This window comes from Ammospiza nelsoni, chromosome 8 (assembly GCF_027579445.1).
Source record: "Ammospiza nelsoni isolate bAmmNel1 chromosome 8, bAmmNel1.pri, whole genome shotgun sequence".
Taxonomy (NCBI): Eukaryota; Metazoa; Chordata; class Aves; order Passeriformes; family Passerellidae; genus Ammospiza; species Ammospiza nelsoni.
Window position 1 is genome coordinate 28,767,735 of NC_080640.1, and position 14,196 is coordinate 28,781,930.

Sequence of the window (14,196 nt, forward strand, 5' to 3'; positions counted from 1 at the left end):
ACCATGCATTTATGCAGATTTTGAACTTCAAACTAAGTCCCATAGTTTTCAAAGCTCTCCCTGGCTCTCTGTGGATGCAGCTCCTGTGAAATAAAAGAGACTGTTTTTCTTTAGCTCCACTTTCTGGTTCTCATGCCCAGCATCACAGCTGCAACCTCTGCACAGCAAACATCACAGGGGAATCGTTAGATCCTTTCAGAATGGACTTCTCTGGGTTGAACAACATCACAACCACATTGCTATTAGTTACTGTCAAACATTTTGGGGGGAAGGAAAGGAAATGAGAAGGTGGTTAATAATACACCTATGTCACCAGACAATGTACCTTCAACAGAGGACTGCAAGTGCATTACTGAACAGTTTGTATGAGCAACCAACAGAAACCACCATTCACTTCATGTGCCATTCCTCAACAAAACAGACACTGTTGCCAAACACTTCACAGGCAGGATATGCATTTTAAAGTATGCTAAGACAAACCGACTGAAATCACACAGTAAGTGAACATTTATGGATTATGCAGCTTTAAGACATTTAAATAGACAGTATCATCATTTTCCTACAGAGGTTGTAAAGGGTTTAACTGCTTTGTAACAACTTGGTTAAAAGCAGCATCACATGATGGGAGAAGGGTGCAGCATTTCTGTGGTACTGTACATCTGCCACTTGCTGGGTGCACTGACCAATCCATCACTTGAGCATGAAATCACAACAGCCATCATAGGGAAAAAACAAACTAGCCTGAGGCCCAGTTTGCACATTAAATTCCCAGGGAGAAGAGTTAGTCTTTTTTTCCCCATGAAAATAATAAAAATAGTTTAATTAATATATATTTTAGATGCTTTTAGGAACGCCCAGTCTATTTTTCAACTCTCAAGTCCTTTAACAAATAAACAGGAATGTAGCTGCTCTCTCCCATTGTGCACAGTAAGAAAATACCAAAAATTCAAATACATTGCTTAAAATATTTACTGTCTAGTTCAAAAAGAGCACAAGCTGAAAACTAAGGCTGTAGTACAATCTTTGCAGGCTAATATTTCAGATACTGTCTCTGTAAATATTTAGAAACTACACAATTTTGTGCATGACATTTAACAAGAATACTCAGTGAGAAGGTATTGAACAGGTTTGGAACACCAAACACTCACCAATATTTTGAAAACCTAATGCAATAAATTTCACAATGTGGTTTGAAAACAACAGTCAAAAACATACGGAAACATCCTTACATGTTTAGACTATACACAGCAGTCCCTTTGGGTAGCATACTTGGCTTTGTAAATTTATTTTTAAAAGATGCCTCTTGCAGGTTGCAAAGATTAGTATTTCTCCAATCTTGCTGAATCAATTCATTCATTTGATAACATTTTTTTCTGAATAATCTTTCATAAGTAATGGACTTTATGTGATCACATTTTTCAAATGCTCTTCCCAAAACAGTCTCACTCAAGGCCTGTAAATACCTTCTCTACCACAGGGTTGAACTTAAAGGACTGCCACTGTGTATTAAAATGTATTTAATGCAGTAGAAACACTTCAAATTTAAAAAATTACAAAAGCACAGAAGTTATGAAAGCAGAATGCTGGCAGTGAATTTTACATGCCTATAAGCACAAGGTAGTAGCAGAGCTATATTAAATCAAGCCACTATGATTTTCTTTCAGTGACATAAATCAACTGAAAGTTTTAGGAAACTTAAAGAAAATAATGGGATTAACAAAAAATTGGAAACAAAAGAAAAACTGTAGACATTCTGTATCTTTTCCGTACATATCCTACCCAATAAATTTTGTTCCTTGTGGACCAAGCTGCAGGATTCGGCTAACCATGCTCTCACCCTCATTTAGAGGGGGAGGACTTTTAGGAAGATGCAGTTTACTGAATAACATCCATGCAGCAGGAAGAGAAACGAGAAGGGGAAATTAGGAACAAGCTGTCATTCCCGGCAGAACCAGCAGTTTATACCAGGGTGCCACTCACGGTAATGAACAAAATTTATAATTAGGAAAAAAAAAGGCCACATCATAGTGGATTGTTTCCCCTGTTTTAAGCTTTAAAAACAGTCAGTTCCTAGCACTGGTACTACTTGTACCACCACTCCACAGCAGGTCACTCCAAGTGGTTTTGCTCCACAGGACGGAGACAGGCAGCTCCCAACAACTCCAGAGGGAGCCGTGCACACGTTGGGAACAGAGCTCAGTATCTGGGTCCCTGTGGGTGTCTCCAGACAATTCTTTGTGGTAGTGCTGTTCTCTAAGTACTCTACAAGCAAGAGGGTCAAAACCTGCTCTGGGTTTTCAGTGTGTGACTCCTCCTGACCTCCAAGGCAGGGTTGCATGAGTAGATGGCGGTGGGACCTGGCATTCCTATGGCTTTCCTTACCTTCACCTCCATCCTGCAGTCATCAAAGAGGCAAAATTCTCCTTAAAATGCAAGGGTTCTTTACAGGAGGAATGGCAGGTTGGCATTTTTTAATGTTTTCAGTTAAGCAGCCTGTGCTAGATGTTAAGATGAGGCAGAGTCAACATTTAACTACTTAGATCCACAGGATAAAGGGAACGAAAGGTGCGACATGAGCACAAACAATTAAACTCACAGAAGAACTCACCCTAAGAACTGTGCCCCTGCTGGCCCCATCTCTACAAGCCGACTTGCCAATCCTTCTCCTTCGACCATGGGCGGCGGGCTGGCCAGCTTGTGCCTCTTGACCAGGCGGCAGGTGATGCGCGTGGGCGCCGTGCACTTGCGCGGCGGGATGATGATCCGCATGCCATGGTGCCGGCTGCCCCTCATGGAGCCCCCACGGGCATCCACCATGAAACTCACCAGGAAACTGCACCAAAATAAAGCAAACTCTTCAGTGAAAGGCCTCTCGAAACAAGCACAAGATCAGCAACAAGTCACAGACTTCAAAACATTAGGAAAGTCATCCCGATCCCAGCTAAACTAAAAAGAACATGAAGATCCTTTTAAAACTTGTACTTGCATGTTAACTACTGGTTATCAAAAGCAGGAATTGCTAAAGCTCTAGCAACATCATGGTGAAATGACCATGTTCTACTGGGCAATTTGGATTAAAAGTGTACACAAGAAGTGTATTAGTAATGGTTTGTTAGAATTTTAAAACATCCCTTTGTTGCTGTTAGCTCTATTGTCCACAAATGAGAGCAATTAGCCTCACATGCATAAAGCAACCAGACAGTGTAGAAAAAGGAGAATCAAAAATGCTTATTATTTTAGGAACCTCAGTCTTTAAAACCTTCTCACTGTCTCAGTATTTACAAATATTCTTGATGGCTGCCAGAGCAAGTGCCAGCACCATGGGTGAGAGTCCAGGCTACCAAGGGCTTCCACTGATGGGGAGGATAAGTGATGACTACCAAGTACATAACTTCCTTCAGGCTGTTGGCTCCCTGGAGGAAATCATGTCATCACTTCTCTTTGAAGATAAGATTCATTAGCAAAAAAAAAGGGACATTAAAGAAAAATCGCACTTGCTAGTGTCATTCCAATGCATAATTTTCCATTTTTTCATAAGGCGGTAAGAAATTATATTTGTAAATGATGAGTGGTATATTTTTAAATAAAATTCTTTCTATTAGCATGGGAATAATTGAAATTAACAATTCATATTAGAATAGCTTCAGGTAGAAGATGCAATAACAGGCTGGTAACAAGAGGGATACAAGTTACCAGCTCAGTCTTGAAGTCAGTACAGATTTTGTTTGTTCCTTCTGTACGACAGACACTGACATAGCTGACACATCTGTCATGTGGCTTCACTATTTTCAAGGCTGTTGCCAAAACTTCCAGCTTTTAAGAACTGAACCTTCACATGACTAACAGGTGAATCCATTCAATTTCCTGGCTCCTGACAGCAAAGTGAACTAAGGGTGTCAGCCAGTAATCCAGGGGATTGTGATGGCTCTCGGAAAAAAGCCCCCAAGTGCTCTGAATTATGACTGGGAATTTGTGCAACACAGTTCCATTTGCTCTGAGACCAGCAGGATATCAACAGCAGCATCTGACAGGCACTGCAAATAAACTGTATTCAGAAGTCTGGCCAACATGGGTAAGAAAATCCTGCACAAAAGCAGGAGAGAAATCAGCATTTGCTATTTAGCGGTCTGCAGGAGAGAAGTGAGCAGGGACACAAGCTAGAAATAGTGGAAATATGGTGGAAATGTTGTCCAGCTGAATTCCAGATCAAGAAGTTGCTACATTGCTTTTCTTCAAATTAGAATCCATCAGTAAAGATGGGGAGGTAAAAACTGCTCTCTGAGATGACCCTAGCCCAAATTTACAATTTCTCATGTGCAAGCCTCTTTACAAAACTGAGGCATGATATTTCACAGTAGTTTTCATACAGAAAAACTGTATCTGCATTCCATGTTTCTCTCCTAGATAAATGCACTGTGCACTCCAACAAATCCAAATGTTGCCACTAGGGTATCCCAGCTCCTCACAAGAGGAATTGTTTCAGCAGGACAGGATCTTGGCTAACCAAACACTTTCCCCAAACATTGGGCCTGTGTCAGAACCAGTATGCTCAATCTTTAAATTACAGAGTATGTAAGTGATTATAGTCTTATTATTTATGGATGCTTAGCTGGCCTTTTGGAAAGGCGCACGGTTTCTGTGTGCAGAGGAGCTGGGGCCCTTTCAGCCTGGCAGTTTGCAGGGTGCAGGGATGGATGCCTGGCTGGAGCATCCCCTGGGCTGAAGCTGCAGCAGCTCCAGGGAGGCACAGCTGGCCAGAGCACCATGGAGGAGCCTCCTGGGGAGCCTGGCAAGGCTGGCTCGGCCTGATGGCCCAGCACAAGGCAATGTTTTGGGGGGCTGCCTATCATGTACATGGGTTACTGGCTTGTTAAGCCACCTCAGAACTAATAATGAAAAGGAGGCTTCCATCTCGTGCAAAAATGCCAAAACCTACACTCAAGTAAGATGCTGTCTTCTGTACCCAAACTATTTAAATGATGGAAAGAATGAAGTGCCAAAAATCTTCAGGCAACTAAATCAATGGTCTTAAATTCATAATAAAAAAAAAAAATCAATAGAAGTTAAAACTAAGTACCTACAAAAATCAGTCCCTGAGTTACCAGGGATGTTTAGGCTGTAGATTTTAAGGTCAGTCCAGCCTCAGCAACCAGGAGCTTTGCACTGTGAATAACCCTGGGCAGGAGGCTGTGGCCCAGGGCAGGAACCAGCCCTTTCCAGCCTGGTGTCTGCACCAACTGCAGCCTCCAGCAGACCAGCCCTTGTGCACATTGCTCCAAGAAAAGGGCAATCACTGTCAGTAGCTTATTAATTAATTATTTCCTTCATTAATTTTCTGGTTAGTAACTTACCGTGTAAAATAGTAACAACTCCAAACAGTATTTCATGCATTTTCTAGCTAAAAACATTAGTAGCTGATGCTTACCTAAATTAATGTTGCACTAATAATGGAAACTACAGTATGACCTCTAAAACACAATGCTAAAGGCTAATGAGCATTTCTACTTGGATACATGGAAGGGATGAGGATGTGGTTGGATGCACTACAAACATCTACACACACTCTGTGGGAAAAAAAGTTTAAAAAAACAAAATAAAATGAGGATTCACAGAAAGCACTGAGTTATCACCTTGAATCATACTGGGGGAGTGGAGAGGAATAGCTGCAAAATAATTTAGAAAGCAAATGGGAAAATTAATGTAAGATAATTAGAGGCAAGCAACAGAAAATATCAATAATAAGTGCAAAGAAAAAGTAACAATCAGAAAAATAACAAAAGCAACATATTTGAAGGCCAGCTTTAGAAATTATTTGGCTTTTGCTTCACATACTGTGACATATGTCATATAAAATATGATACACATGGGAAAAAAGTCTGAAAGGGAGGATTCATTTAATTAGTCAGCACAACTCTGCAAGTTCTCTGGAAAATGCAGAAGCACAAGGAGAAAAGCATTTGCTGTTTACTCAGTCGGCAGAGAATTTATTGCAACACAATTTCTTCATTAAATTCCAAAAACATGCTCCTGTGTGCCATGGAAAACCAGTTCTTGCACTTTCCTAAAGCAGTTTGTTTTCCAGAGCATAATGTGCAAACATATGTGTGGCAGGATGCTTGAAAGGATTATCAGCCCATGCCATCAATTGCACTGCTGTCAAAAATGAGTTCTGTGTGTACAGCAGGCTGCAGTAAACTATATACAGTTAATTTAATTTAAACTACATATAGTTAATATAATTTAAAATACAGAAAGCTATAAAAAATCTGATTTATTCCACTTTGCAAGACTGGATCCAGTATTTCTGAGTTTTTCAATATTGTTAGGTAATGTGGCACACTCATTTCTTTCAGCTAAGGAAATGAAGGAGTTAAAGGCAACACACAGAGACAACACCCACATTTGACTTTGGGAAAGCTGCAGGAGTAAGCTCACATCTGACAGCTGAAGGTCATTTTGGTGAGGGTCTCTACCCTTCCAGAGGCCTCAAGATTCATGATGCATTTCAATGTACTGCTTACAATGGACCCTGTTCAAAACATATGCTGGCAAAACAACTTATCTGAACTCAAGAAGAAAAACATAAAACATTCTCTTGGCTTGAAAAAAGGAAAAACCAGAAGAGTTGAAATCACTGCCAACAATTTCTCCTCCTTTCACTGATACATTGCTGGATCCCCACATCCTGCTCCCAGCACTCCCCTTCTGCCTGGGTGAGGAAATGAGAGCAAACATTGATGCCTTCTCCTGACAGTGGGGAAACGGGGAAAGAGTGACCCGAGGCAGCAGTGCTGCTCCTGGCACGGCACAAGGGGAGCCCTGGGATGGTGCAGATGGCCAAGAGCAGTGGGGTAGGAGCCTGGCCAAAGGGCCACCACAGCCCCTGCCCCAGCCACAGACAGAACTGGGGACAAGGACAGGGATGAAGCACAAAGCACCCCAAACAAGCAGAAAAGGATTGGCTGTTTAGGAACAGACTGGCAGAAGAGATGTGAAAAGTCATGGTCCTCTGCATATCAGATGTGTGCACTGGAAGATTAGAAGGGAACATCTGTTGATTGCCTCTAGGTGAAGATAACCAGGTAAATCAAGCAGGATATTATAATATGGGGCCACAACTGAAAAGCAAATAAGCAACGAGTGAGATTTGGAGTTTTTTTTTCCTTGACAAAGGAACTGGATCCTCAGAGTATCATTTCTGATTGATGTTCTATGTCAAATAAGAAATGTAGCGGGCCAGAAAAGCCTTAAATGTTTGGAGAATATTTTGGTTTATTCCCATTTGGAGAGGTATACATGTTTGGAGGATATCTGTCCCTCTCCCTGCCACAGTTTGCTCCCCTCTGGGCAGCAGCTTTGCCACCTCTGCATTTGAGAGGGCCCATGAACCAAGGGAGGAGATCTCATGTGGAAGCCCCCATATCCACAGAACATATGTTTTGGAGGGCTGGAATCACTGGTGAACATGCTGAAGACCTAAGGGCAGGCAAGTACTGTCCCAGAGGACTGGCAGGATGAAAACATCAGACCTATCTTCTATCAGGATGAAAAGAAACCAGAAAATTTTTAGACCAATCAGTCTAACCCAAATCACCATGAAATATTCAGGAATAAATTATTTAATAATCACTCTATAACGGCCTAAAGGATCAAGGTAATTAATCAAGCTATTACACCTTTCCTACCACCAGGCTCAAAATAAAAACAAACCAAAAATATAAGTGGCAAGAGCAATTAATGCCAAATGAATTTGGATTCCTTCTTTGATGTGTGGAAGTACTGCCTAGGTACCTCAGCAAGCAATGGAGGCACAGAACAGATAAGGTAAGTGCAGGATCACCTGAGCAGTTACCTCAAAAGAGATACCATCAGTGCTTTCCTGCTACACTGAAAGGCAACTTCAAGGGCATATCTCACTCTGCTGTCCGGGCACAGGTACCTGGCTAAACATCTTCACAATTTCAGCACAGAAAAAAGGCCTGAAAAGTCTTTGGAAAATAGGATCAGAATTAAAAGCTCTCTTGCTAAAAAATGGAAAAAGGGGCTGGAACCAGCAAACTGAAATAACCATAGAGACAAATGCAAACAGAGGGGAGAAACCAAACACTTAAACACAACAACACCAGTAAAAATTAACCAAGCTTCAGGATTTCAAGAGAGAGCCAAGAAATTCTAGCAGATCACAAACATTCACCAACAGAAACTGGAATTACCAAAGGGATAACTCTCATTGTGGGACTGCTTAAGTGTGTGATGTGTGTCAGACCAAGGAGGTGGAGATCATGGCTTACAAACAGGCTCCCATCAGAGAGGGAGAGCTGGGGCAGAGGCATGGGGAAAGCACCACCAAGGAGAGTCTGGGACATTTTGGTCTAAAACAAAGGATTACATGTCTTCAGACGTAGAAAACAATTGTTGAGAGACCAGTAAGAGCTTGTTCTCCATGCCTACTATGGACATGACAATGGATATCCAGCATGGGTAAGAAATAGGCTGAGTCTGCAGCAATGAAATGTTAAGCTGAGCATTAGGGGAAGTAATAGTAAAACAAAAGATAGTGGGCTCCTGAAGCTGGGGGCCTATAGAATCTCTTATTTTTAGCAATTATTAGGACATTAAGCATCTTTCAGAAATAGCTTGGCTACATTTTATCCTACAGCAAAGGAAAGGGTTGGGCTACCAGCTCTCTGAAGTCCTCTGCCAAAGCACCATTCCATGATAACCAACAGTCTTCAGCTTTTCATACTGCAATTCTTGACATTTTACATCTAGCACTGATCACATGCAGCGTTTTATCAGCTTGGGACCTAAAAATCCACTGCTGCATAGATCTGTTCTGCAGATGCGGGTGCAGATGTGCATTGTGGGACTGTAGCTTTAGGTTTGTGGGGCTTGCTGTATTGGAAATGAAATATTTTGGTATGTGCCACACTCATTTTTATGATAAGAATGTAATTAGTCACAAAATGGAGAAGTAAATTAAAGCGGATATGAGATTTTATGTCCTGATCTCAAAAATTAAACAAATATTTACACTAGACAATCTAATAATATGCAAAGATTACTTACACATTCATTTGCAAATTTTCACAATATGCATTCAGACATCACTACTACTGCATTTAAATCAAGTCTGTGTGGCACTGTCAAGAAGCACCTAAATTACAGTGATGACTCATAAGTAAACAAATAGCACCACCAAAATCAAACTACAGATATTGGAGACCAGGCAGGAGCTTGAAGTATAAATAAAATAAGAGCCCAAATTAAAGCCCCCCCATTTTTTCTTCTATGAAAGAACAGAAAACATAACTGATTTCATAGTCCAAATAATTTAACACAATGCAAACAAAATCATTTATGACACTGAAAGCAAAGCATAAGCAACAGAAAAAGCAAAACAGGGCTCTTAAAGAGAAGCCTGCAGGATTACAGTGTTTAGGCATTTGGAAAATTAAGTTCAGAAGCAAGTTTTTGGTTTGATATTCAGGAATTTAGACTGACTCCTGTTATTAGGCACCCTCCTTGAAGTCAGTGTGAATTTTGCCACTGGCTTCAAGTGGAGCAGGAACAGACATGTTACCAGCCATTACAGCAGGCTCTATTCTGCAGCTAACAATGCAGTTCCACATCTACAGATAAAGGAAAACTGCTAAGTGACCTACCCAGAGTGGATGGGACTGGAAACAAGGTTAACATTGTCCAAGGTGTCTGCAGCCCAGCTGTAGTGCCTGAGAGAATCAGAATCAAACTCCCTTTGAAACGTCAGGTGCTTCAAAACAAAACAGATACATCGAAAATTAAAATTACAAACACTTGCCTTAAATACAAGCTTGTTAACATAATTATGTTAAATTCAGATCTGGTCCTTTCCATTTAACAGTGCTGATAATTACTGGAAATCCTGCAACAGAAACATGAAGTACACACACAAACTCTTCAAACACTTCCTTCAGTTTCAAGAATGTCTCTCCCCAGTCTTTACTTACTTTAGTGTGCCAGGTTAAAAAGATTGGAAAAAAAAGGAATTACCATTTGTACTGCAGTCACACACCACAGAGACAGGCAGTGTAACACCACCCCTCAGAGGGTGCCATTGGATAGATCCTTATTCAAGCAGAACCTGGGAGTAACTTCCCTGGGAGTTTCAGCGAGGCTGTGAAGGCAGGAGGAGGTTGGTTTCACACAACCAACATGGGCACTGTTTCGTGGAGTGCCACTGCCCCTACTCATGTGGCCAGAAATAGCTTTAACCCTGTGGGGCTATAATTAACTCCCTGAGGTGTGACTTGTTCCTCCTGCTGCCCACGCACACGGGCACTCACACATCCTGTGCCCCACAACATCCCCCACACTGCAAACCCTCCCACTGGGCACCAAAGCTATTCCAGCAAAACACTTGCTCTCCTTTGTTTCTCTTGTCTTAGGAAGTAAAACCAACTAAACTTCAAATACTGTTTCCCCCTATTTCCAGGGTGATATGAAAGCCACTCCCCAGTTTAAGAAGCACCATCATAAATTACATTAATACAAGTAAGCGAAGAAGCAACACACAATCTCCCCCAAGATGGTGTTAAAAATGTACTGACATTTCCTCTAAGTTTTCTCTAAGTAGGTTGTTCGCTGCTTAGAGGCAAATGCAGCTAGAGAGAGCAGCATGTTTGCACTGAAACCTCACGGGCTGTTTTCAAATCAATTTCAATGCGTTCAAGTCAAACCAGAGCCAAACACACGCAATAATAAAATCTTATTATTCCCACCTGGGATTTTTTTTATATGTTGACACATGCCGGTAGGGGAAATTAATTATTTTGAATAGAAATATCAGCATTAGAAGTAAATCTGGCAAATTCAGTCATAAACACACGAAAGTTCTTCTCTTGAGAAGCGTCCACAAGATAAGCAGGCAGATAGCTGCTGTGGTGCTGGCCAGAACATGCAATACTCCCATCACTCTGGGGTTTCCAAAAATCTGCACTCTTTAGGCATTTCTTTCATTAGAAGTGAGGTTTTCTTCCTAGGTTTCCTTCCAAAAACTATTGATACTGTAATTTAGTGCTCTTTGACAGAAACCCCTGCAGAGTGCAGCTTTGCTCTGTCACTCCTGGCTCGGTGCCTCCTCCCTTTCCTAGCTCAATGTTTCTATGAAGGATCTTTTGTTAAACCCTGGGCTCTAACAGATGTACTTGAGGCCTCACAGTTCAAGCACAGACAACAACAATAGAGGGCAAACTTGCATATGCTAAACAGCAAAATACACCATCAGACATGAAAGGTAAAATGAATGCTGTCAAAACAATGACAATTAAGCATCCAAAGCGGACTTAATTGGTGCCATTTGAAATATGTGTTGTAATTAAGTTTAATGAAGACAGTTTTCTTAGTCTTTCCAATAAGACACTAGGGATTCTCCAACAATTCCTGGAGAGCCTGTGGTTCAGGCAGGAAAGCCAACACTGTGAGTTTCTGCTGTTCCAAGTGATTTGTATGAGCTCACACTGAGCACATTATTACTTTTGATACCAAACAGTGCAAGATTCAGACAGGTTGTCTCAGGCACTGTAAAAATTCAGATAAACAAAAATAAATGTGCTGTTTTGCTCAGTGATAAACTTTATCATCAAAAATAGGTCAAAGTAAAGAAACACAAGAGATGGGCCAAAAGGAACAACAAAATTTGGTGTTGGTCCCTGAAAGGCCTGCTAAGCTGTACAGCATCACTGCACCGGGGTACAGGACACACATCAACAAATAAATGTGGGGTCAGGTGTCCTGTAAAAAGGATGATTTTTCACACAGATAAAAAATGCTTATGTTCCCTTAGCAGTGGGATATGGAAAACTAAACACAGAGCCATATAAATTCCAAGGAAATACCATCACTCCAAAATAATCTGTGCTAGATAGAGGTGCTCCTGCGCCTGGATGTGCTCTAGATTTGCCTCCACACCTGGATGGGTTCCTCAGTCTAGCTCCATGCCCTCAGACATGGTCTGTACACCAGGTGACTGGGTTTTTATAAAACATTCCTTTCTGACCAAGTGCAATCAAACAGATCTTTTGGACATGTGCAGAGCAAGCAAAAGCCCAAAGTCTGCAGCTAATAATTTTGGTGGAGAAAGGAGGTAGGAAAAGCTGATAGCTGGACCCACTCATCTTACACACAGCACACATCTGTGAATCTCATTTTTTCAGCCTGTTGAGGTGCTGGATTTTCCATGCAGGCAAAAAAAAATTTAAAAAAAATCTTCCTGTGTAAGTTGCAATATAAGCAGTCCAGAAGATAGTACAGTGTCAGTGACATTAAACCACAGGATCCATTCTGTGTTTGGTCAGGTCCCAGTGTTCTCTCCTTGGACTGAGGGAGATTAAAAATGCATTGCTAATGGGTGTGGCAGCCTTAGATGCAAATATGTGTATAAAAATACTGAGGGTTCTGCTGGCAAGGATCCTGCTGCTTGCATAACTGAATATCCAGGCTGTGTAATATCAAAGTTCAGCAAACAGAAAAAATTATGCTTCCTCCCAGATGAATTTATCCAGACTGAAGTGATTCAGCAAGCTGCTATTTAATGGACAGCCCGAGTCATCCTGCCTTTGGCTGATTAAATTCAGAGGTTGATGTAAATTATTCCATGGAGAAGTCATTTGGATTTAGTCTGAGCTGCTGCATCCAAGGGAACATGCCAGAACACAGAAATTTTAACTTTGCTCCAGCCAGGTTATGAGGTACAGTGTGGCCCGGATTCAGAGCTCCCTGTGAACAGGGTCAGCAATAAACCACCAAATGCAAACAATGGAGAATATCATGACTTCTAAAGAATTATTAGAAACTCTTCTCTAACACTCCATGTGCTATGCTGGCAGTGAGGTTAAGTAAGAATGGTTTCAAATCTTCTTCATTTGACTCTTTCCAGTCTCCCAAGTCTACCAGGGATCCTGGGGAAAGGTGATGGGATCTGCTATCTTAACCAGACCAAGAGGCAGGCAAATGCTCCTTACTCTTTTACATACTGATGTTTGTGATAAAATAATTCCCAATAATTGTCTTTGCTGCTGCCATGAACTCCAGACAGGTCTGAGCTGTACAAAAGGAGAGGAAATGGCATACAGAGACAGGCAATGGATCACTCTGTTTCAGAGCAGTGTGATTCCCAAAATAGCCTTAACTCCTCTCAGTTCCCAGACAGACTTTCAGAATATTGATTTCAAACCACAAAGATCTTTGCTCCTGTGAATCCCATTAGTGGAACACAAATTGGTGCTTTTTTTCCCCTGCTTTGTCCTGCCATAGCAGAGGTTATCTAGGAGCCCATCAATGTACAGAGGGATGAGAAAGAGGGGCAGGGATATTCTCCATCTCCCAAACACACTTCTCCTGTTTCAGCCAAAAGCTAGGGCAGGGCTGGGCAGGAAGCCACAGGAATTCCAGAGGATGGATATATTTTTGTCAGGACATGGAGGTTTGGAGGAGTCCTGGCAGAAAGTTTTACCATTCTCATGAAGATAGTTTGTTGCTCTCAGGTTTGTTTTGCACAGAATCACGGCTTCACTGACCTCTCAAGACAGGACTGATATTTTTTCCCAGTACCACATCCTTTGAGAGTTGTTAAGCACAGAGCTGGTTTTAAGCCTTGTTATGTGCACCCTAGCTGCTCAATCCATGCCATCTGCTTTAATGGGAATCACAAACATGGCCAGAATCATAAAATGATGCAATATATTCTCAGACTGAAGAGTCTTCCTCTCCTCTGAAATTTCCATTGTATCAAGAATGCTTAATGAAGTCTTACTATTAAAAGGCATCAAAGCAGCTTTAGGTGCTCAGCCCTGATATAGAATTTCCAGCACCAGTAGCTGCAGATTTTGTTTTATGACTTCAAACCAAACAAAACCACAAAATCACTGCTATGCAAGTTTTAGAAACTCTCCTTAGAAGGCTGTTGCAAATTAAGGTTATTGGAGGTTTACAGCATTTCACTTAAAAGTAACAATCTAATAGTAAATATTCTGTTGCTAAAGAGAACCCAATTTCTGCCATTCCCATAACACTACCAGAACTGTGTAAAAGCTGTAGTAAAACTGGACGGCTTATCCCACAATAGAATTTACAGACTAATACAATCAAGGTTTAAAATGTACAAGTCCTGTTTTGTGAACCCTTTTCCCCATGAAAATATCCTCTGAGATCAATAAC

At 41.3% G+C, this 14,196-nt stretch overlaps 1 protein-coding gene across 3 annotated transcripts in view; it reads right to left on the bottom strand.

Moving 5' to 3' along the window:
- ANK3 (ankyrin 3) overlaps positions 1-14,196 on the bottom strand; it is a 190,823-nt gene that overhangs the window by 53,206 nt on the left and 123,421 nt on the right. For 2 of the 3 annotated variants that reach the window (XM_059476632.1, XM_059476631.1), the window contains exons 27-29: positions 9,666-9,772; positions 2,609-2,833; positions 1,780-1,878 (exon numbers count right to left, since the gene is read on the bottom strand). In XM_059476632.1, coding sequence (XP_059332615.1) covers positions 1,780-1,878; positions 2,609-2,833; positions 9,666-9,772 — 431 coding nt within the window. The remainder of the gene's footprint in view (positions 1-1,779; positions 1,879-2,608; positions 2,834-9,665; positions 9,773-14,196) is intronic. The other variant, XM_059476633.1, reaches the window with a different exon arrangement.